At 47.9% G+C, this 22,874-nt stretch overlaps 1 protein-coding gene across 3 annotated transcripts in view; it reads left to right on the plus strand.

Moving 5' to 3' along the window:
• The window catches only part of coq8aa (coenzyme Q8A, genome duplicate a), a 78,458-nt gene extending 55,584 nt beyond the window's left edge, over positions 1 to 22,874 (plus strand). For all 3 annotated transcript variants that reach the window (XM_080193029.1, XM_080193028.1, XM_080193030.1), the window contains exons 7-15: positions 9,439 to 9,524; positions 11,251 to 11,391; positions 13,263 to 13,344; positions 14,550 to 14,643; positions 16,010 to 16,151; positions 17,861 to 17,968; positions 18,307 to 18,372; positions 20,949 to 21,035; positions 22,164 to 22,874. In XM_080193029.1, the coding sequence (XP_080049155.1) occupies positions 9,439 to 9,524; positions 11,251 to 11,391; positions 13,263 to 13,344; positions 14,550 to 14,643; positions 16,010 to 16,151; positions 17,861 to 17,968; positions 18,307 to 18,372; positions 20,949 to 21,035; positions 22,164 to 22,463 (1,106 nt within the window). In that variant the 3' untranslated portion in view covers positions 22,464 to 22,874. The remainder of the gene's footprint in view (positions 1 to 9,438; positions 9,525 to 11,250; positions 11,392 to 13,262; positions 13,345 to 14,549; positions 14,644 to 16,009; positions 16,152 to 17,860; positions 17,969 to 18,306; positions 18,373 to 20,948; positions 21,036 to 22,163) is intronic.

Raw genomic sequence — 22,874 nt, forward strand, 5'->3', positions numbered from 1 at the left:
AACAGAGGGGAGTACGATAGGATGAGAGAGGAATTGGCAAATGTAGATTGGGGGCGCAGATTGGTTGGTAGGTCTGCTGAGGAACAGTGGAGGATCTTTAAGGAGATCTTTCTTGGTGCTCAGCAGAAATTTATTCCAATGGTAAAGAAGGATAGTAGGAGAAGAGATAATCAGCCGTGGATAACGAAGGAGATAAAGGAGAGTATTAAATTAAAAGCTGATGCGTTAAGAGTGGCTAAAAGTAGTGGGCGAGAAGAGGATTGGGAGAGGTTTAAATATCAACAAAGAGTGACGAAGAAGTTGATAAAGAAAGGAAGGATAGACTATGAATCTAGGCTAGCGCTAAATATAAAAAGGGATAGTAAGAGTTTTTATAAATATATAAAAAGGAGGAGGCTGGCTAGGGTGAATGTTGGGCCCTTAGAGGATGAGAGGGGGGACTTAGTGGTAGGGGATGGGGAAACGGCTGAGGCGTTGAATAACTTTTTTACTTCGGTCTTCACGGAGGAGGACGCAAATACTTTGCCGGGTGTTAACGATGGAAAGATGGTAGGAGTGGAGGGCCTGAATGAGATCATTGTTACGAGAGAGGCAGTGCTCGACAGACTAGAGGGACTGATTGTGGACAAGTCCCCAGGACCGGATGGAATGCATCCAAGGGTTCTGAAGGAAATGGCGGAGGTGATAGTGGATGCCTTGGTGATTATTTTCCAAACCTCGCTGGATTCCGGGGAAGTGCCGGAAGATTGGAAAACGGCTAATGTTACGCCACTGTTTAAAAAGGGTAGCAGGCAAAAGGCAGGGAATTATAGGCCGGTTAGTTTAACGTCTATTGTAGGAAAAATGTTTGAATCCGTAATCAAAGAGGAAATAGCGAGGCATCTTGAGAAGAATTGTTTAATAGAGCAGACGCAGCACGGATTCGTTAAGGGGAAGTTGTGTCTGACGAATTTATTGGAATTCTATGAGGATGTGTCTAGTGCGGTGGATAGAGGGGAACCGGTGGATGTGGTGTTTCTCGATTTTCAGAAGGCGTTTGATAAGGTGCTGCACAAAAGGTTGTTACAGAAGGTTGGGGGCATGGAGTTGGGGGTAAGGTGTTAGCGTGGATAGGGGATTGGCTGTCAAATAGGAGGCAGAGAGTGGGTGTCAGTGGGTGCTATTCGGATTGGCGGTTGGTGACTAGTGGAGTGAACATAAGAACACAAGAAATAGGAGCGGGAGTAGGCCATCTGGCCCTCCGAGCCTGCCCCGTCATTCAATAAGATCATGGCTGATCTGTCGTGGCTCAGTTCCACATTCCTGCCCTCTCCCCATAACCCTTAATCCCCTCTCTTATCAAAAACCCATCAACCTGCTTCTTAAAAATATTTAGCGAGGCAGCCTCCACCACTTCAACGGGCAGAGAATTCCAGAGATTCACCACCCTTTGAGTGAAGAAGTTCCTCCTCAACTCCGTTCTAAACCGCCCCCCCTTTATCTTGAGGCTGTGCCCCCTAGTCCTACTGTCTTTTTTGAACGGCAAGAGTCTCTCCACCTCTATCCTATCCTTCCCATTCATCATCTTATACGTCTCAATGAGATCTCCCCTCATTCTTCTAAACTCTAACGAGTACAAGCCTAGTTTATTCAGCCTCTCCTCATAGCTCAACCCCCTCAACTCCGGTATCAGCCTAGTAAACCTCTTCTGCACACCCTCCAAGGCCAAAATATCTTTGCGCAGGTGCGGCGCCCAAAACTGCACACAGTACTCCAGCTGCGGCCTCACCAATGCCCTATACAGCTGCAGCAAGACCTCCCTACTTTTATATTCAATCCCCCTTGCTATGAAGGCCAGCATCCCATTTGCCTTCCTGACCACCTGCTGCACCTGCAAGCTGGGTTTTTGCGACTCATGCACAAGGACCCCAAGGTCCCTCTGCACCGTCGCCTGCTGCAGTTTTTCGCCACGTAAGTAATAGTCCTTCGTACCATTCTTCCTACCAAAGTGGACCACCTCACACTTGCCAACATTAAATTCCATTTGCCATTTCCTGGCCCATTTGCCCAGCCTATCTAGATCCTTCTGCAGACTCTCCACACCCTCCGCACAATTTGCCGTTCCCCCAATCTTGGTGTCATCAGCAAATTTCGACACCCTACACTCGGTTCCCTCCTCCAGATCATCTATATAAATGGGAAAAAGCTGAGGCCCAGCACCGACCCCTGGGGCACTCCACTAGTCACCATCCGCCAATCTGAATAGCACCCGTTGACCCCCACTCTCTGCCTCCTATTTGACAACCAATCCTCTATCCACGCTAACACCCTACCCCCAACTCCATGTCCCCTTACCTTCTGCAATAACCTCTTATGAGGTACTTTGACAAACGCCTTCTGAAAATCCAGAAAGACCACATCCACCGGCTCTCCTCTATCCACTGCCCTAGACACATCCTCATAGAACTCCAGTAAATTTGTCAGACACGACTTCCCTTTAATGAAACCGTGCTGCGTCTGCTCTATCAAGCAATTCCCTTCAAGATGCCTCGCAATTTCCTCCTTAATGACGGATTCTAACATTTTACCTACCACAGACGTTAAACTAACCAGCCTATAATTCCCCGCCTTTTGCCTGGCACCCTTCTTAAACAACGGCGTAACATTAGCCGTTTTCCAATCTTCCGGCACTTCGCCGGAATCCAGCGACGTCTGGAAAATAACCACCAAGGCATCCACTATAACCTCCGCCATTTCTTTCAGAACCCTCGGATGCATTCCATCCGGTCCTGGGGACTTGTCCACAATCAGTCCCTCCAGTCTGTCGAGCACCGCCTCTCTAGTAACAGTAATGTCATTAAGACCCTCCAGTCCTACCACCTTTCCGTCGCTAACACCCGGCAAATTATTCACATCCTCCTCCGTGAAGACAGAAACAAAAAAGTTATTCAATACCTTAGCCATATCCCCATCCCCTACCACTAGGTCCCCTTTCTCATCCTCTAAAGGACCAACGTTCACCCTAGCCAGCCTCTTCCTTTTTATATATTTATAAAAACTCTTCCTGTCCTTTTTTATATTAAGTGCTAGCCCAGCTTCATAGTTTCTCCTACCCTCCTTTATCAACTTCTTTGTCAATCTTTGTTGACATTTAAACCTCTCCCAATCCTCTTCTCGCCCACTACTCTTAGCTACTCTAAATTCCTCCGCTTTTAATTTAACACTTTCCTTCACCTCCTTCGTTATCCACGGCTTATTACCTCTCCTCCTACGGTCCTTTTTGACCATCGGAATAAATTTCTGCTGAGCACCAAGAAAGATCTCCTTAAAGATCCGCCACTGCTCCTCAGCAGACCCTCCCTCCAACGCGCTCCCCCAGTCAACATTCGCCAATTCTTCTCTCATCCTACCGTACTCCCCTCTATTCAAACAAAGGACGCGTGTCCGGGAACCCACTTTCTCCTCCTCCATCTGCACCAGAAACTCCACCATACAATGATCACTCTCTCCAAGAGGATCCTTCACCGCAAGGTCCCTAATTCTACCCGCCTCATTACATAGCACCAGATCCAAGATAGCTCTCTCCCTCGTCGGCTCCAACACGCACTGTTCAAGGAAATTATCCCGGCAGCATTCCAAGAACTCCTCCTCCAGCCCACCGCGTCCAACATGGGTCGACCAATCAATATGCAGATTGAAATCCCCCATAACTACGGCCGTCCCATTCCTGCACGCCGCACTTATTTGCGCGTTAACAGCCCGCCCCACCTCCAGATCATTATTCGGGGGCCTATAGACGACACCCACCAGTGCCCCAGGGATCGGTGCTAGGGCCTCAGCTATTTACCATTTATATAGATGATCTGGAGGAGGGAACCGAGTGTAAGGTGTCGAAATTTGCTGATGACACAAAGATAAGTGGAACAACAAATTGTGCGGAGGGTGTGGAAAGTCTGCAGAGGGATCTAGATAGGCTGAGCGAGTGGGCGAGGACCTGGCAGATGGAATACAATGTTGGCAAGTGTGAGGTTATCCACTTTGGTAGGAATAATAGTAGGTAGGACTACTACTTACAGGGTGAAAAGCTGCAGCATGCTACGGTGCAGAGGGACCTTGGGGTCCTTGTGCATGAGTCACAAAAACCCAGCCTACAGGTGCAGCAGGTGGTCAGGAAGGCGAATGGGATGCTGGCCTTCATAGCGAGGGGGATTGAATATAAAAGTAGGGAGGTCTTGCTGCAACTGTACAGGGCACTGGTGGGGCCGCAGCTGGAGTACTGTGTGCAGTTTTGGTCGCCGCACTGGCGCAAGGATATTTTGGCCTTGGAGGGAGTGCAGAGGAGGTTCACTCGGCTGATACCGGAGTTGAGGGGGTTGAGCTATGAGGAGAGGCTGAATACACTGGGCTTGTACTTGTTAGAGTTTAGAAGAATGAGGGGAGATCTTATTGAGACGTATAAGATAATGAAAGGGATGGATAGGGTAGAGGTGGAGAGGTTCTTCCCGCTCAGAAAGGACAGCAGGACTAGAAGGCACAGCCTCAAGATGGGGGGGGGGGGGGGGCGGGCGGGGGGGCGCAGTTTAGAACAGAGTTGAGGAGGAACTTCTTCACTCAAAGGGTGGTGAATCTCTGGAATTCTCTGCCTGTTGAAGTGGTTGAGGCTACCTCACTAAATATATTTAAGACGCGGGTAGATAGGTTTTTGGTAGGCAAGGGGATTAAGGGTTATGGGGAGAAAGCAGGAAAGTGGAACTGATCCACTTCAGATCAGCCATGATCTTATTGGATGGCGGGGCAGGCTCGAAGGGCTGGATGGCCTACTCCTATTTCTTATGTTCCTATGTTCTTATCTGAGACAGACACAGACAGATAGAGGGCAGAGGAACTCCATGCCAATAAATGTGATACATTTATTGAAGGAACAATGAGGGACAGAATAAAATAAAGGTCACAACGCTGAACAGGGACACAGGAACAGGGAGAGCTGGGGGCACAGGGATGGGGAGAGCGGGGGATGTTGGGATGGGGTGAGGGGGTAGGGCGGGACAGGGGCGCCTGGACGGGGAGAGGCGGGGCACGGGCGTTTGTACACCAGGTCGATAAGGGTGTTACAAAAACCACACGGGATCCCCTGCTTTATAAATAACAGATTAGGAGACAAAAGTGAGGAAGTAATGCGGCAGTGTAAATAAAACACTGGCTCGGTCTCAACTAGTGTGTTCCATTAGAATCAGGGTGCTACACAACAGCAAGGATAGCGAGGCTTTAGAGAGAGAACCGAGGAGGCAAACTTAGCGGAGCTGAGAGAGTTTACTTTGGTCAGGAGATGATTGACAGAGTGGAGCTGAGGAAAACATTCGGAATGAGTGAATGATCATCTGGGGCAAGATTCCTGAAAGGTATCTTCAGTAATAACTTGCAAAAGGACATGGGCTAAGTATTGATAGGGCTAAGGGCAAAGTGCTGGGACGTGGGACTAACTGGATAGTACTGAGCCAGGACAGACACAATGGCCTGTGACAGTGGAGAGGCCGGTATCTGTATGTGCAGATGTCTGGGCTTCATGTCTCTCAGTGGGATTTAGTGACATAAGAACATAAGAACATAAGAAATAGGAGCAGGAGTAGGCCATCTAGCCCTTCGAGCCTGCCCCGCCATTCAATAAGATCATGGCTGATCTGTTGTGGCTCAGTTCCACTTTCCCGCCCTCTCCCCATAACCCTTAATCCCCTCTCTTATCAAAAACCCATCAACCCGCTTCTTAAAAATATTTAGCGAGGCAGCCTCCACCACTTCAACGGACAGAGAATTCCAGAGATTCACCACCCTTTGAGTGAAGAAGTTCCTCCTCAACTCCGTTCTAAACCGCCTCCCCTTTATCTTGAGGCTGTGCCCCCTAGTCCTACTGTCTTTTTTGAGCGGGAAGAGTCTCTCCACCTCTATCCTATCCATCCCATTCATCATCTTATACGTCTCAATGAGATCTCCCCTCATTCTTCTAAACTCTAGCGAGTACAAGCCTAGTTTATTCAGCCTCTCCTCATAGCTCAACCCCCTCAACTCCGGTATCAGCCTAGTAAACCTCCTCTGCACTCCCTCCAGGGCCAAAATATCCTTGCACAGGTGCGGCGCCCAAAACTGCACACAGTACTCCAGCTGCGGCCTCACCAATGCCCTATACAGCTGCAGCAAGACCTCCCTACTTTTATATTCAATCCCCCTCGCTATGAAGGCCAGCATCCCATTCGCCTTCCTGACCACCTGCTGCACCTGCAAGCTGGGTTTTTGCGACTCATGCACAAGGACCCCGAGGTCCCTCTGCACCGTCGCCTGCTGCAGTTTTTCGCCACGTAAGTAATAGTCCTTCCTACCATTCTTCCTACCAAAGTGGACCACCTCACACTTGCCAACATTAAATTCCATTTGCCATTTCCTGGCCCATTTGCCCAGCCTATCTAGATCCTTCTGCAGACTCTCCACACCCTCCGCACAATTTGCCTTTCCCCCCCCCAGTGTTGCTGCTGTTTCAGGGTAGGTGTTATGGAATCTCTGATGATGACACACTTTCCTGTTTCCTGCCATAACTCAGCAGGGGAATCACTTTATTTAAAAAAGTTTCACTTCCCAAGTTCCTCTTTCAATGAAATAAGGAAGACTTGTTAGTTCCATTTCACTGACCCAGTGAACCCTCATTCCTTGTACGTTTTCAAAGCTGTCTTCTCCCACCATTTTGTTTGTCACATAGCAATTAGGACAGAGCAAACTGCCTTCTGCTTAGAGCTCTCAAGGTGACCATGGGGGTTGTGAAGTTGTTCTCCTGTAGCCCCATACCACATTCACATGAAGGTTTGTACATTGGCGCCTCTCCATCACCCTGTAATTGGCAGCAGAGACTGTGGATAGCTAGTCTGTACAATTCTCCACAATTAACCCGCTCTCACCATCTCCGTAAATCTAGGGAAAGAAAGCTGATGAAAACCCTGCCCCTCTTTACCTCACCCCCTGGGTCCCCACCACCGCCCCTGGGTCCCCACCACCGCCCCTGGGTCCCCACCACCTCCTCTATCTTAACTTCTCTGGATCCTGCCACCCCCTCTCGGTCTTCTCCCACTCTCTACCTTACCCTCTCGCTCTCCCTTCCTCTCTTGCTCTCTCTCCCCCTCGGTTCCTTCACCCTCTCTTCTTCCCTTTAGCGTTCTCGTATGTGTCACTCCAGTGCAGAGCAGTGAGAGATTCTGTGTGCAATTTCAACATGTGAGATAAAAGCAACTTGCTGCAGATGCTGGATCTGAAGCCAAGAGAGAAAACGCTGGAAAATCTCAGCAGGCCTGGCAACATCTGTAAGGAGAGAAAAGAGCTGACGTTTCGAGTCCAGACGACCCTTTGTCAAAGCTAAAAGGCACAGAAAAACTCTGGTTTCTGTGGCTATGACTCATCTTTCATTCCCTCACCCTGCAGTATAAACATCTCCCAGTTTCTATGCCTTTTAGCTTTAACAAAGGGTCATCTAGACTCAAAATGTCAGCTCTTTTCTCTCCTTGCAGATGCTGCCAGACTTGCTGAGATTTTCCAGCATTTTCTCTTTTGGTTTCAACATGTGAGCTTGTATTGTTGGTGGTGAGGTTAATCGGTGATGATGTGGAGATGCCAGCGTTGGTCTGGGATAAGCACAGTAAGAAGTCTCAACACCAGATTAAAGTCCAACATGTTTATTTGGTAGCACAAGCCACAAGCGCTGCCCCTTCATCAGATGAGCGGGAGTTCTGTTCACAAACAGGGCATATGAAGACACAAATTCAATTTACAAAATAATGATTGGAATGTGAGTCTTTACAGGTAATCAAGATATTGGCATATTGAGGTGTGAATTTGGTCCCCATGGCTGTTCCGTGTGTCTGGATGAAAAACTGGTTGTTGAAGGTGAAGACATTGTGGTCCAGGATGAAGCGGATGAGTCGTAAAATTGCATTTGGGAACTGGCAGTTGTCGGCATTGAGTACTGAGGCAGTTGCAGCAATGCCATCGTCGTGGGGGATGCTGGTGCCGAGTGCCGAGATATCCGTTGTGATGAGGAGTGTCCCTGGTTCAACTGCTCCACGTGTGCCGAGTTTCCGTAGAAAGTCCGTAGTGTCACAACAAAACTGGAGGTTCTTTGTACAATGGCTTTCAGGATGCTCTCGACATAGCCAGAGAGGTTCTCGCCCAGGGTCCCATTGCTCGATACAATAGGACGGCCGAGTGTGTTTGTCTTGTGTATTTCTGGGAGGCGGTAGAAATCTCCAACACAGAGAGTACATGGGATGAGAGCATGGAGGGTGCTCTGAAGATCTGGATCAAAGATTTTGATCAGTCTGTTGAGTTGACGGTTGTTGGTCGGATCTGTGGGTAACTGTCTGTAGTGTTCCTCATTGCTTAGTTGTCAGTACACTTCTTTACAGTAATGCGTTCTGTTCAGTATGACAATGGCCCCTGCTTTGCTGGTTTGATGACAGTGTTGCGGTTGGTCTTGAAAGCGCGGATGGCGTTGCGTTGTGCTTGGGTGATGTTTGAGGCTGTCTTGTGAGTGCAGCTGATGAATTTGGCATTGACGCATCTCCTAACAGCTTGGGCATACATGTCGAGTTGAGGGCAACAGCCCTGTGGAAGTTTGAACAAGACCTCTTCACCGCACAGGACCCTCAACTGATGCTATACACTAGATACATCGATGACATTTTCTTCCTTTGGACTCACGGTGAACAATCACTGAAACAACTCTATGCTGACATCAACAAGTTCCATCCCACCATCTCTGGAATCGATTGCATTCTTGGACACATGCACCTCCACCAAGGATGGTCACCTCAGCACTTCACTGTACCACAAGCCCACGGATAACCTCACGATGTGCCACTTCTCCAGCTTCCACCCTAAACACACAACAGACACCCCCAGATGCTGAAAGATGCCCTCATAAGAACAGGATATGGCGCTCAGTTCATCCATCGACAGTTCCGATGTTCCACGGTGAACAACTGCACCGACCTCCTCAGAAGACAAACACGGGACACGGCGAAAGAGTACCCTTCGTTGTCCAGTACTTCCCCGGAGCAGAAAAACTACGATATCTTCTCCGGAGCCTTCAACATGTCATTGATGAAGGTGAACATCTTGGCAAGGCCATCCCCATACCCCCACTTGTTAAGACTTGATTACCTGTAAAGACTCGCATTCCAACCATTACCTTGTAATTTGAGTTTGTGTCTTTATATGCCCTGTTTGTGAACACAACTCCCAGTTACCTGACGAAGGAGCAGCACTCTGAAAGCTAGTGGCTTGTGCTCCCAAATAAACATGTTGGACTTTAACCTGGTGTTGTGAGATATCTTATTGTTAATCAGTGAAGCAGCCTCACTGTTATCTGGTCTGAGCTTCTGCCTGGTATCCCTGACCGTTTCTGTTTTATTTGCATTTTTCCAGATGATTCCTTCATCAATCCTCAGCTACAGAAAATCTTTGAACGGGCTCGACAGAGTGCCGACTTCATGCCGAGTAAACAGATGATGGTAAGAGCCTCCTGTCCGATCCCTGCACTCGCTCCCTGCGTCTGCTCCCTGTGTCTGCTCCCTGCGCCCGCTCCCTGCGCCTCCCTATGGACCTTCCAACATATTTTCTGACTCACTTGTTTCATTTGGGGATTCCCTTGAATGTGTGTATAAGGATGTGGGTGATATTGATGTTTGTCTCTTTTAATCCACAGGTGCTTTGGTCCGCCTTGTTGTCCAACAAGGGGCATACACGCAATGGGTCGTACGAAGGTTGCTCTTGGTTGTTTCGAGAGTAGCCTAGTACTTCACATTGTTAGCGTACGCTTAAACTGGACCAGATGCTGGGCAACACGACAGCTCAGTGACTATCACTGTTTGCTGTGCAGATACGTGGATTTGGGCCAGTGTCTGCGGGAGTTTGCACATTCTCCCCGTGCCTGCATGGGTTTTCTCCGGGTGCTCCCGTTTCCTCCCATACCCCAAAGATGTGCTGTTAGGCTGATTGGTGTAACAAATTGTCCCTAAATTAGTCTTCCCTCGATGTTGAATGCCATAAGCATAGACAAGGGTCATGGGTGGAGGGGGGACTCATAATGTTGAAATGGCGGCGCGGGCTCGTTGGGCTGAAGGGCCTGTTTCCCGTGCTATGTTGTTCTTTGTTCAAAGCGTGGGAGTAAATGGGTGTTTTTCTGGTTGGAAATCAGTGGCTAGTGATGTCCCTCAGGGATTAGTGTTGGGATCACAACTGTTGATGATTTACATTGATGATTTGGTGTTGGGGACCAAGTGTACTGTGTCAAAATTTGCAGATGACACTAAGATGAGTGGCAGAGCAAAGTGTGTAGAGGACGCTGAAAGTCTGCACAGGGATATAGATAGTGTAAGTGAGTGGGCGAGGGTTTGGTAGAGTACAATGTTGATAAATGTGACGTTTTGGTAGGAATAACAGCAAAATGGACTATTATTTAAATGGTAAAAAGTTGCAGCATGCTGCTGTGCAGAGGGACCTGGGTGTCCTTGTGCAGGAATCTCAAGGAGTTGGTTTGCAGGTACAGCAGGTAATTAAGAAGGCAAATGGAATTTTGTCCTTCATTGTTAGAGGGATGGAGTTTAAAAACAGTGAGTTTATGTTGCAGTTGTATAAGGTGCTGGTGAGGCCACAACTGGAGTACTGTGTACAGTTTTGGTATCCTTACTTGAGAAAGGATATACTGGCACTGGAGGGGGTGCAGAGGAGATTCACTAGGTCGATTCTGGAGTTGAGAGGGTTGGATTATGAGGAGAAACTGAGTAGACTGGGGCTATACTCATTGGAATTCAGAAGAATGAGGGGAGATCTTATAGAAACATATGAGATTATAAAGGGAATATGGAAGATAGAAGCAGAGAAGTTGTTTCTACTGGCAGGTGAAACTAGAACTAGAAATCAGATTTAGGATTGCGTTGAGGAGGAACTTCTTCACACAAAGGATTGTGAATCTGTGGAATTTCCTGCCCAGTGAAGCAGTTGAGGCTACCTCATTGAATGTTTTTAAGGCAAGGATAGATAAATTTTTGAACAGTAAAGGAATTAAGGGTTATGGTGAGTGGTGGGTAAGTGGAGCTGAATCTATGAAAAGATCAACCATGATCTTATTGAATGGCAGAGCAGGCTCGAGCCCACCGCCCCTGCCCCAGCCTGTCCCCCCCGCTGTGCTCCTGCTGGTTGCCACTTTCACCTCTTGCTGGGTTTGTCTTTTTCCAGAAAGTGCTGAGCAGCGAATTGGGGCCCAGTTGGAAAGATGATCTGGAGTTTTTTGAAGACCGACCCTTTGCTGCAGCGTCCATTGGGCAGGTCCATCTGGCCAAGCTGAATGACGGGAGAGAAGTGGCCATGAAGATTCAGGTTGTATCTCGTGATTCTCACCTTGCTAACCTGTTTGAGCGCTGAATGGGTTCTAGCTGTTATTAATGTGGGCAGACTCGTGTCTCTGTGTTTTCCATCTCACTGCTCTACGCTGTGATATTAGCCATCTTTCCAGCCCTGTTCTTGGCAGCAGTCTGTTCACAGCCTTTCTGACACATTGACCCTGAGCTTCCTACCAGCTAGCAAACTGCCCATTCTCACCTCTAACATCAGTTAACATCACCAACTTCGGTCCTGTCTGAGTCAGCTGCTGAAACCTTCTGCCCTACAGTCACTCTCTCTAACCCTGACCAGACACCGTCTGCACTGACCTCCCAAAATTTACCCTCCAAACTAGAGGTCACACAAAACACTGCAGCCCATGTCGCTTCAGAGGGAGTAAGAATCCATCCCCACATCCCTCCCTATCTCTGTAATCTCCTCCAATCCCCACATCCCTCCCTATCTCTGTAATCTCCCCCAATCCCCACATCCCTCCCTATCTCTGTAATCCCCTCCAATCCCCACATCCCTCCCTATCTCTGTAATCCCCTCCAATCCCCACATCCCTCCCTATCTCTGTAATCCCCTCCAATCCCCACATCCCTCCCTATCTCTGTAATCTCCCCAATCCCCACCTCCCTCCCTATCTCTGTAATCTCCTCCAATCCCCACCTCCCTCCCTATCTCTGTAATCTCCTCCAATCTCCACATCCCTCCCTATCTCTGTAATCCCCTCCAATCCCCACATCCCTCCCTATCTCTGTAATCTCCCCCAATCCCCACATCCCTCCCTATCTCTGTAATCGCCCCCAATCCCCACGTCCCTCCCTATCTCTGTAATCTCCTCCAATCCCCACATCCCTCCCTATCTCTGTAATCTCCTCCAATCCCCACCTCCCTCCCTATCTCTGTAATCTCCCCCAATCCCCACACGCCTCCATCTCTGTAATCTTTCCCAATCCCCACATCCCTCCCTATCTCTGTAATCTCCTCCAATCCCCACATCCCTCCCTATCTCTGTAATCACCCCCAATCCCCACATCCCTCCCTATCTCTGTAATCTCCTCCAATCCCCACATCCCTCCCTATCTCTGTAATCTCCACCAATCCCCACATCCCTCCCTATCTCTGTATTCCCCTCTTATGCTGCCCATCTGTCAATTTCTAATCATAGACCTTGCACCACTCATTTTCCTGCCTTTAATTCCTGAGCCCCTACTCTCTGAAATTGCTCCCCGCCTCCAGCTCTCTGCCTCTCTCCCTCACTTTTCTCCTCAGTTCCTGTTCCGGTTTTCGGATCTAATCTCAGATTCTCCTCGTGCGTCACTGACTTGTGTTTTATATTCACGCTGTGCAGCATATTGGGGCTGGGGGGCGGGGGGCTGTACCCTGCAGTCTAGGGGAAGGTCGCAGCCTGAGATCTTGGAGTGGGTGAGGATTGTGCCCCAGTGGGAGGGGGTGGATTGGTTTGCTGGGGGCTAGTGTTGGGAAATGGGGTAATGCTCTGGGGATAGGTCTCAGTATTGGTGGGGGAGGGGGGGGTGGAGTTTGCTGCCCTGGGGGAGACTCAGTTCTGGGGCAGGGAAGATTGGAGGTGGGTTGGTGGGTGGGAGGGGTTCACGGCTTAAGGGACAGCAATTGGGAATGGGGAAGGGGATCTCAGCCTAGGGGGGTTTGGGGTGTTTGTGGAGGGAGTCCCAGCCTGGGGGAGTGTTTATGGCCTTCGGGCTGGGCTGGGGGTGGGGGGGAGCGTTTCTAGCCTGGAGTGGGGTGGGGATGAGTGGTTAAGATCCTTGGGACGGGGGTCCAGCCTGGGTGTGTGTGTTTGTGTTCTGGTACTAACAGTTTTCCTGTGTTTTTATTGGCAGTATCCCGGTGTTGTTCAGAGCATTACCAGTGACGTGGCCAATCTGATAACAGTAATGAACATGAGTAATGCTTTACCTGAAGGTGAGTTGAGTTGTGTATACAGAGATGTAAATTGTCCCAATTATTACCTCACTCACACCCTCTCTGCATTGAGTGGGCTTAAACCAGACTGCGGCGTGGAGAGATGGGGAGTCTAATTAATGTTTCCTTCATCTGTGGTTACTGATACACCCCCAATAGAGCCTTGCTTTTTCATCAACTATCCTGGTGTCCAGAGAATTTCATACAAATAGTTCAGTGGGGTGGGTGGGTGGCTGATCAGTTGGGGGGTGGGGATGGGAGGCGCCTTGGGATGGAGATTGGCTGGGTGATGACCGGGAGGAAGGGGGCTGGTGAATAGGGGTGGTGGGGTGGCAGTGACAGTGCAGTCAGACATCAGGGTGCCTGCACCATGATGCCACTAGAATTCAACAGCTGGGTTCCTGATGTGAATAGGCTCCACCCACTCCCCCTGCTGGTGAGAATCGCATTTGGACCTTTTTTTCCCTGAGTACCATTCGATTGTGGATATGAGCTCACTCAGAAAATGGGTGCGATTCCTGTTTTCACACTCATCTGGCAGTTATTGTTTTACTAAGAATATCCGATTTATGTCTGTTTGATCACTGGCCTCTTCACTGAACAGAATACATTCAGCGCCAAGCTGGCTACCATCCAGAAAACCAGGTCCAATGTTCCTTATCAGGGCAACTACATTCCATCACCAGAAAGCTGAGATTTATACAAAAATCGCCTAACCTCTGGCGGGGGGGGGGGGCGTGTCCCTCCACCATCTCTACCCCTCCCCTCGACCCTGCATCAGACGTTAACCCAAATCTTGTCTTCCTGGTTATCCCTTGTGTCCTGACGAATATTTATCCCTCAATGGCAGCGTGGGCTTGTTGGGCCGAAGGGCCTGTTTCCTGTGCTGTGTTGTTCTTTGTTCTAATTCCTGTAATTAAAAAGTCATTATCACCTTGTGGGATCTTGCTGTGTGCCATTAGTTGCTGAATTTCCTGCATTATTACACAGAGACCACACTGCACAAGTACATCCTTGTTGTGGTGCACAGTGTCCTTAAAACCTCACGGCTTTCTGTTACTTGTCCTGCTTGGTGTCACTTTCTGTTACCAGTTCTCTCGGAAGCTTCTCGCAACATGAAGTGGAAATTCTTATTGAGATTCTGTTTCTGAGATGCCAGTTGGTTGCTGGAAACCATTTAAAAAACTCTTTCCTTTTAACATTAGGTTTGTTTCCTGAGCACATGATCGAGGTGATGAGCCGGGAGCTCTCGCTGGAATGTGACTATGAGAGGGAGGCAGCTTGTTACAAACAGTTTAGGTATGTTTGGGATTGTGTGCATGCTGGTGAACAGTCACCCTCCTCACCATTGCCCATATATGCACATGTGCACATTTCCACGCTCCCCACACTCGTACACACGGCAGGACTGGAGTCTGCATCCGATGTACTCACTATTCATTGGATGTTAAGCCATCTACAGCCTCCCTGTAGGGATTCCCCGGGGCAGGAGTGTAAATAATTCTGCCTTTGGGATTCAGTACTAAGCTGAGAGGGGAGTAAATGGTGATAATAGTGGAGAGGATGTCCCCTCAATCACCCAAATCTACCTTTATTAAAGTTAAATTTTAAAAACTGCTATTTTATAGAATATGGGTATCACTGGTTAGCCAGCAGTTTTTACCATCCCTAATTACCCTTAAAGTGGTGGTGAGCTGCCATCTTCAACCATTGCAGTCCCTGTGTTGTTGGAAGTGGCCAGTGGAAGGCATTGACATAGTGGGATTGTCACTAGACTGGGCACCCGGGATGATGTTCCGGGGACCTGGGATGATGTTCCAAGGACCCGGGTTCAAATCCTGCCACTGCAGATGGTGAAATTTGAATTCAATAAAAATCTGGATTGAAATGTCTACTGATGACCATGAAATTATTGTCAATTGTTGGAAAAACCCGTCTGGTTCACTAATATCCTTTTAGGGAAGGGAACCTGCTGTCCTTACCTGATCTGGCCTGCGTGTGACTCCAGAGCCATAGCAATGTGGTTGACTCTGACTCTGAAATGCCTCAAGTGTCTGAATGAGACACTCAGCTCAAGAGTAATTAGGGCTGGTAATAAATATAGGCCCAGCCAGCAATGTCCATGTCCCAGGAATGAACAAAACAAGATATTTCCACATCAGAGTGAGTGACTCTGGGGGAGGGGGAGGCATTTGCAGATTCTTCACCTTCTGGCTGGCAGAGGCCACAAGGATGATGTTTACTCGCCATGTGCTGTGGTGGGATTCAAGCTGGAGTTCTCACATTATTGCTGTATTAATGCAGCCACACTGAGGCACCGCCTCCCCTTCCTTAACCACCATGTGGAGTGGAGGGTCGGGTATGATACTGACGTTGCTGGCAGTGTTTGTTAATGCAGAGTTACACGTGAAGTACTGGAGCTGCTTTTGCTGATTCTGCTGCCCCTTCCCCTCCTGGTGTCAGTCTCGGCCCTGCCATCCTCTCCTCTCCTCTCCCCCATGTGGCCAGTGTTGCCGCCCCGTCCCCTCCTGGTGTCAGTATTGGCTCTGCCACCCTCTCCCTCTCCTCTCCCCTCCCCTCCTGGTGCTGGTGTCGGCTCCTCTCGGGACGTGGAGCTTCCTGGTCCTCAGCGGTTTGTTAATCTGTTCTCTTTCCCCTGGTACAGGGAGCTGGTGCAGGATGATCCTTTTTTCTATGTGCCTCGGGTTATTGACCATCTGAGCAGCAAACGTATCCTCACTACGGAGCTGGTGCCTGGTTTTCCATTGGACAAAGCAGAGCAATTGGACCAAGAGACCAGGAACCATGTAAGAGCGAGAACCCGGCTTGGGTCTGTGTGCTGCTGCTGGGCTCAACTCAATCTGTGGCTAAAACAGAGACACGTTGCTGTAGGTTCAAGCTGAAAGACTCAGCTTAGCACTGAGTGCAGGCAGTGAGCACAGGAGTGAGCTGTAGAGGATGGAGGAAGTGGAGTTGTGAAGGGAAGGAGTGGCTTCTGTGGGGATGAAAGGCTTTTGAGAGTCTGGGTGTGGATTAGTTCACCAGGATTTACTCTTCATGGTGAGTGGGGAAAGGCTGGATTCACTTTGTCTGGGTGGATGGGATGTGGTTTCAGTTCACCCTGAAAGAGAGTACTTGTAGATGTAATGAATGTCTTTTACACAGCAGCTGCCAAAGATCTGGATTTTACCTGTGTTCAGTGTGGCTCAGTGTAACACTGTCAGTCAGAGAGGTTGTGATATCATCACATTCCAGAGCAGCAATCCCACATTTCAGCTTCCTGTCTTACGCTGAGGGGAGTGCTGCATGGTCAGAGATGCAGTGTTTAGCAGAGATTTTCAAATGAGGCAGTTACTAACTTGGTGCTGAATTGAAATATTTTGGGACACGCTGGTGGGTGGGGGTTGGTGGGGAGAGTTCTCCCCAGTGTCGTGGCCTTTATCCCTCAGTCAAAGTAATGTTTTAATCTAAAAAGCAGCATCCCTCAGTACTGTAGTGTTGGCCCAGTTTGTTTGATTTATTATTGTCACATGTATTAACATACAGTGAAAAATGTTTCTCGTGAGCTATAGACATTGCATACCGTTCATAGAGAAGGAAACAAGAGAGTGCAGAATGTAGATCAACTTAATACAAGTTAAGTCCATTCAAAAGTCTGATGGCAACAGGGAAGAAGCTGTTCTTGAGTTGGTTGGTATGTGACCTCAGACTTTTGTATCTTTTTCCCAATGGAAAAAGGTGGAAGCGAGAATGTTTGGGGTGCGTGGGGTCCTTAATTATGCTGGTTGCTTTTCTGAGGCAGCAGGAAGTGTAGACAGAGTCAGTGGATGACAGGCTGGTTTGTGTGATGGACTGGGCTACATTCACAATCATCAGGTTCTGTTTGCTGGTTATTGGGATGAAAGTTGCTCACATGAGGAGCTGCTGTTATCAATGATAGAATCATACAGGACAGAAGAGGCCCTTCGACCCATCGAGTCTGCACCAACACATTAATAAAACCTGAACTCCCACCTAACCCCATTTACTAGCACTTGTCCCATAGCCCTGAATGTTATGATGTGCCAAGTACCCATTCAGGTACTTTTTAAAGGATGTGAGGCATCCCGCCTGCACCACCCTCCCAGGCAGCGCATTCCAGACCGTCACCACCCTCTGGGTAAAAACTTTTTTCCTCAAATCCCCCCCAAACCTCCTGCCCCTCACCTTGAACCTCTGTCCCCTCGTGACTGACCCTTCAATTAAGGGGAACAGCTGCTCCTTATCCACTCTGTCCATGTCCCTCAATCTTGGAACACCTCAATCAGGTCGCCCCTCAGTCTTCCCTGCTCCAGAGAAAACAACCCAAGCCTATCTAAACTCTCTTCATAACTTACATGTCCTATCCCAGGCAGCATCCCGGTGAATCTCCTCTGCACCCTCCTCCAGTGCGATCACATCCTTCTGATGGGGAAAACTTGCTCGTGTTTGTTGTCTCTGCTTGTGTCTGATGACTTTCTGTCCTCCCATGTTTCAGATCAGTGAGAACATCCTCCGACTCTGTCTGCGGGAACTCTTTGAATTCCGCTTCATGCAGACTGACCCAAATTGGTCCAACTTCTTCTATAACCCAGAGACTGGCAAGGTGGGTGTTTCTGTGGGGTGAGACACTCTGGGTCCATTAACTGTCTGATTTGTACAGGGCATTGCACGCTCGGGACACGTGGGAATCAAACTCACTCTGTTACAGTCTGTTGTGCTGCTAGCAGAGGCTGTAGGGGTGGATGGGAGAGATGAGGGGGAGAGTAGGCACATGGGTTGGGGAGGTTATAGTGGGAGGGTAAAGGGTACGGGAGAGATGGAAGGTGGTAGATGATTATGAAAATGCAAGGTTATTGGAATTTCCTTTACCTTGAGGCATTGTCAGCCAGTTGGGACCATTGCAGAGCAAGTTTCTTAAATAAATTTCTCTCTCACTTTCAGGTAGCTTTGTTGGATTTTGGAGCCACGAGGGGCTTTGATGAAGACTTTACTGACACTTACATTGAGGCAAGAGAAGTATCTTAAAATATATTGTTTCTTCAAAATCATTACAGAATTCAATTCAGACATTTACTTAAAGCTTTAAAGTTTATTTGTCACAAGTGGTCTTACATTAACACTGCAATGAAGTTATTGTGAAAATCCCCTAGTGGCCACATTCTGGCACTGTTCGGGTACACTGAGGGAGAATTTAGCACGGCCAATGCAGCTAACCAACACACCTTTCAGACTGTGGGAGGAAACCAGAGCACCTGGAGGAAACCCATGCAGACACGGGGAAAACTTGCAAACTCCACGCAGACAGTGACCCAAGTTGGGAATCGACCCCGGGTCCCTGATGCTTTGAGGCAGCAGTGCTAACCACTGTGCTGCCCTGACAAGTGATCAGGGCAGAGAGGCATTGAACATATTGTCCCTGGATTAATGGTATTGCTCCTATTTTGTTGGTAAAAGACCCACTCTATGTACAAGCCAGTCTGCACTTATTCGTGGATAAGGGCATCACCAGCATTTGTTACCCATCACCACTTGCCCTTGAAAAGGTGGTGGTGAGCTGTCTTCTTGAACCACTGCAGTCCATGTGGTGTAAGTACACCAACAGTGCTGTTAGGATGTTCCAAGACTTTGACCCAACGACTGAAAGAATGGCAATATATTTCCAAGTCAGGATGGTGTGTGTTCTGGGAGGAACCTTGAAGGGGGTGGTGTTCCCTCGAGCCAACTGCCTCTGTCCTTCTAACTGGTAGTGGCTGTGGATTTGGAAACTATTGCCTAAAGAACCTTTGGTGAGTTGCTGCAGAGTATCTTGTAGATGTACACATTACTGCCACTGTGTGTCAGTGTTGGGGTGAATGAGTTTTAAAGAGGTGTATGAGGCACTGATCAAGCAACTAGTTTGTTTGGATGATGTGAAGCTTCTTGAATGTTGTTAGAGCTGCACTTACCCAGGTAAAGTGGGGAGTATTCCATCACTCTTGGTGGACAGGCTTTGGCGAGTTACTCCCCACTGGTTTCTAACCTGCTCTTGTGGCTGGATCATTTGTAGAATATAGAACATTGCAGCGCAGTACAGGTCCTTCGGCCCTCGATGTTGCGCCGACCTGTGAAACCAATCTAAAGCCCATCTAACCTATACTATTCCAGTATCACCCATATGTTTATCCAAAGACCATTTAAATGCCCTTAATGTTGGCGAGTCCACTACTGTTGCAGGCAGGACATTCCACACCCTTACTACTCTGAGTAAAGAAACTATCTCTGACATCTGTCCTATATCTTTCACCCCTCAGTTTAAAGCTATGTCCCCTCATGTTAGCTGTCACCATCCGAGGAAAAAGGCTCTCACTGTCCACCCTATCTAATCCTCTGATCATCTTATATGCTTCTATTAAGTCACCTCTTAACCTTCTTCTAATGAAAACAGCCTCAAGTCCCTCAGCCTTTCCTCATAAGACCTTCCCACCATACCAGGCAACATCCTGGTAAATCTCCTCTCCACCCTATCCAATGCTTCCACATCCTTCCTATAATACAGTGACCAGAACTGTACGCAGTACTTGAAGTGCGGCTGCATCAGTTTTGTACAGTTGCAACATGACCTTACGGCTCCGAAATGCAATCCCTCTACCAATAAAAGCTAACACACCGTACACCTTCTTAACAACCCTATCAACTTGGGTGCCAACTTTCGGGGATCTATGCACATGGACACCGAGATCTCTCATCAACACTACCAAGTAACTTACCATTATTAGTCCAGTACTCTGTATTCCTGTTACTCCTTCCAAAGTGAATCTCCTCACACTTTTCCGCATTAAACTCCATCTGCCACCTCAGTCCAGGTCTGCAGCTTATCTATGTCCCTCTGTAACCTGCAACTAAACATAGCACTAAACATAGAACATTAGAGCCCAGTACAAGCCCTTCGGCCCTCGATGTTGTGCCGACCTGTGGAACCAATCTAAAGCCCATCTAACCTACACTATTCCAATATCATCCATATGTTTATCCAAAACTGTCCACAACTCCACCGACTTTTAGTGTCATCCGCAAATTTACTAACCCATCCTTCTACGTTCTCATCCAGGTCATTTATAAAAATGACAAACAGCAGTGGTCCAAAAACAGATCCTTGAGGTACACCAGTAGTAACTGAACTCCAGGATGAACATTTCCCATCAACCACCACCCTCTGTCTTCTACCAGCTAGCCAATTTCTGATCCAAACCTGTAAATCACCCTCAATCCATGCTTCCATATCTTCTGCAATAGCTTACCATAGGGAGCCTTATCAAATGCTTTGCTGAAATCCATATACACCACATCAACTGCTTTACCCTCATTCAGCTCTTTGGTCACCTTCTCAAAGAACTCAATAAGGTTTGTGAGACATGACCTACCCTTCACAGAACCGTGTTGACTATCCCTAATAAAATGATTTCTCTCTAGATGATTATAAATCCTATCTCTTATAATCCTTTCCAAAACTTTGCCCACAACAGAAGTAAGGCTCACTGGTTGAGAGCTGTGTAGGAATTGCTCTGGTATTGTTCCTGTTTCTAAAATTTGCTGTTACCCAACAGATTGTGCACTCTGCAGCCATTGGGGACAGAGCACAGGTGCTGAGCAAATCGATTGCGATGAAATTTCTCACTGGCTATGAAACCAAGGTAAGAGGGGCTTTTTAATAGTATCAGAAGGTAATGTGGAAGGGTGAGGTTTGAACTTCATGTTGGCCTTTCCATTGCTGTTATAAAAGGGGGAGCTTTAACCTGAATCACTCCACCTGCCCTACAGGCTTGTACTTCCCAAGTGAAGATTATCATCCTTTGTGTTGTTAGATGTGTTTCCCAATGTGCCAACTGATGTGGCCTCAGCATTGTGGTGTGGAGAAGAGGAATGGTTCCTATTCTTAGTTGTCTGCTCTGGCCATAATTAAATAAACCATAGGCCATATTTTACCACCTCACTTATCACAAAACTGTAAAATCCTGCCTGAGATCAATGGACCTTCCTGCTGTTTGCCCCTCGGCTGCTCCGATTGCCTGGGCGGTAAAATTCCAACAAACATGTCAGTGCACGGAAAACTTGGGCTGAAGGACGCAATGAACAGAATGGGAGGTATGAGCTCCAGAAATGGAGTTTGGTGAGTGTGAGGGAGAGTTAACTGTCAACCTTGCATTCTGTAAATTACTGTAAAGCTTAAACATTGTAAAGTATCTAAAAGAAGTGACGGAGATGGAAACCAGGTTCCTGAAGGAGCGATGAGGCGCGAGCCTATGTTGGGACTAGAGTAAGACCAGTGATTGTACTTATTAATGGAGACCAGGTTTATTTGGGTAAATCACAGCTCAGGTATCTCCACAGGGCTAGAAGACAAAAATCACTGAAGAAGATTGAAAGATTTGACAGATTGAAAATGGTGATGAGTCTGGACAGAATAGAAACTGTTCCCATTGGAGGGAGGGTGAGAATCGATTGAAGTTAATTGGCAAAAGTAGCATGGCGATGAGGAAATGTTTCCTCAGCTAGTGATTAGCAGCTGGAATGCAGTGTCCAAGAGTGACTGACAGAGGAGGCTTTGATTTGAGACATTCAAGAGAAAATTAACTTCTTATCTGACGGCAAGGGCAGTAAACTCCTAGGGAGAGTTAGTGTAGACACAGGGAGCTCCTCCTGCACTATAACAACTCTGAATAATCCTGAAAAGAAAAGCTGATGGATACGCACTGGAGACTTGTACAGTGTATATTTACTCAGATTATAAAAGTTCTGTTTGTTCATCTTTTCCACTAAAGGTTATGCAAAATGCCCATGTTGATGCCGTGATGATCCTTGGTGAGGCCTTTTCATCAGCAGAGCCCTTTGACTTTGGGAATCAGAACACCACCAAGAGGATCCACAGTCTGATCCCTATCATGCTGCGACATAGACTAGTTCCTCCGCCAGAGGAGACCTACTCCCTCCACCGCAAGATGGCTGGTTCCTTCCTGATCTGCAGCAAGCTCAACGCACGGATCGCCTGTAAGCACTTGTTTGAGGAGGCCTACCAAAAATACTGGAGCAGGAAGGCTGAGCAAGGAGGCAGCAGCCCATAACATGGAAGGGGTTGGTGCAGGAAGGTCAGGACTGGATGAAATTGGAGAGAGACACGGGGGAATGGGAGAGGCTGATGGACTAACCACCTTACTGTGTATTTTTTTTTAAACACAATCTTCACTTCCTGTTTAAAGGAATTGTGGTTTCCACTGAACACAGGACTGCAGTAACCAGGCAAGAGTGTTCTTTGATAGCAAGAGGAATTATGTTTGGGGAACGTTTCCACTTCCCCTAAGGAGGGAGCATTTGAGAGATTTTACTGTATTGATTAATGAAAAATCATTTGACTTTGTATCATACTGAAGTGAATTAGTGAGGAAATAATGAATTATTTTAGCAGTGATTATTGACCAGTTTTTTGTATACCTGTCATGATGATATTCAATTAAAATCATGTTTGTGGCCTTGGG

This window comes from Carcharhinus amblyrhynchos, chromosome 7 (genome assembly GCF_965287045.1).
Source record: "Carcharhinus amblyrhynchos chromosome 7, sCarAmb.v2.hapA, whole genome shotgun sequence".
In the NCBI taxonomy this organism is placed as follows: Eukaryota; Metazoa; Chordata; class Chondrichthyes; order Carcharhiniformes; family Carcharhinidae; genus Carcharhinus; species Carcharhinus amblyrhynchos.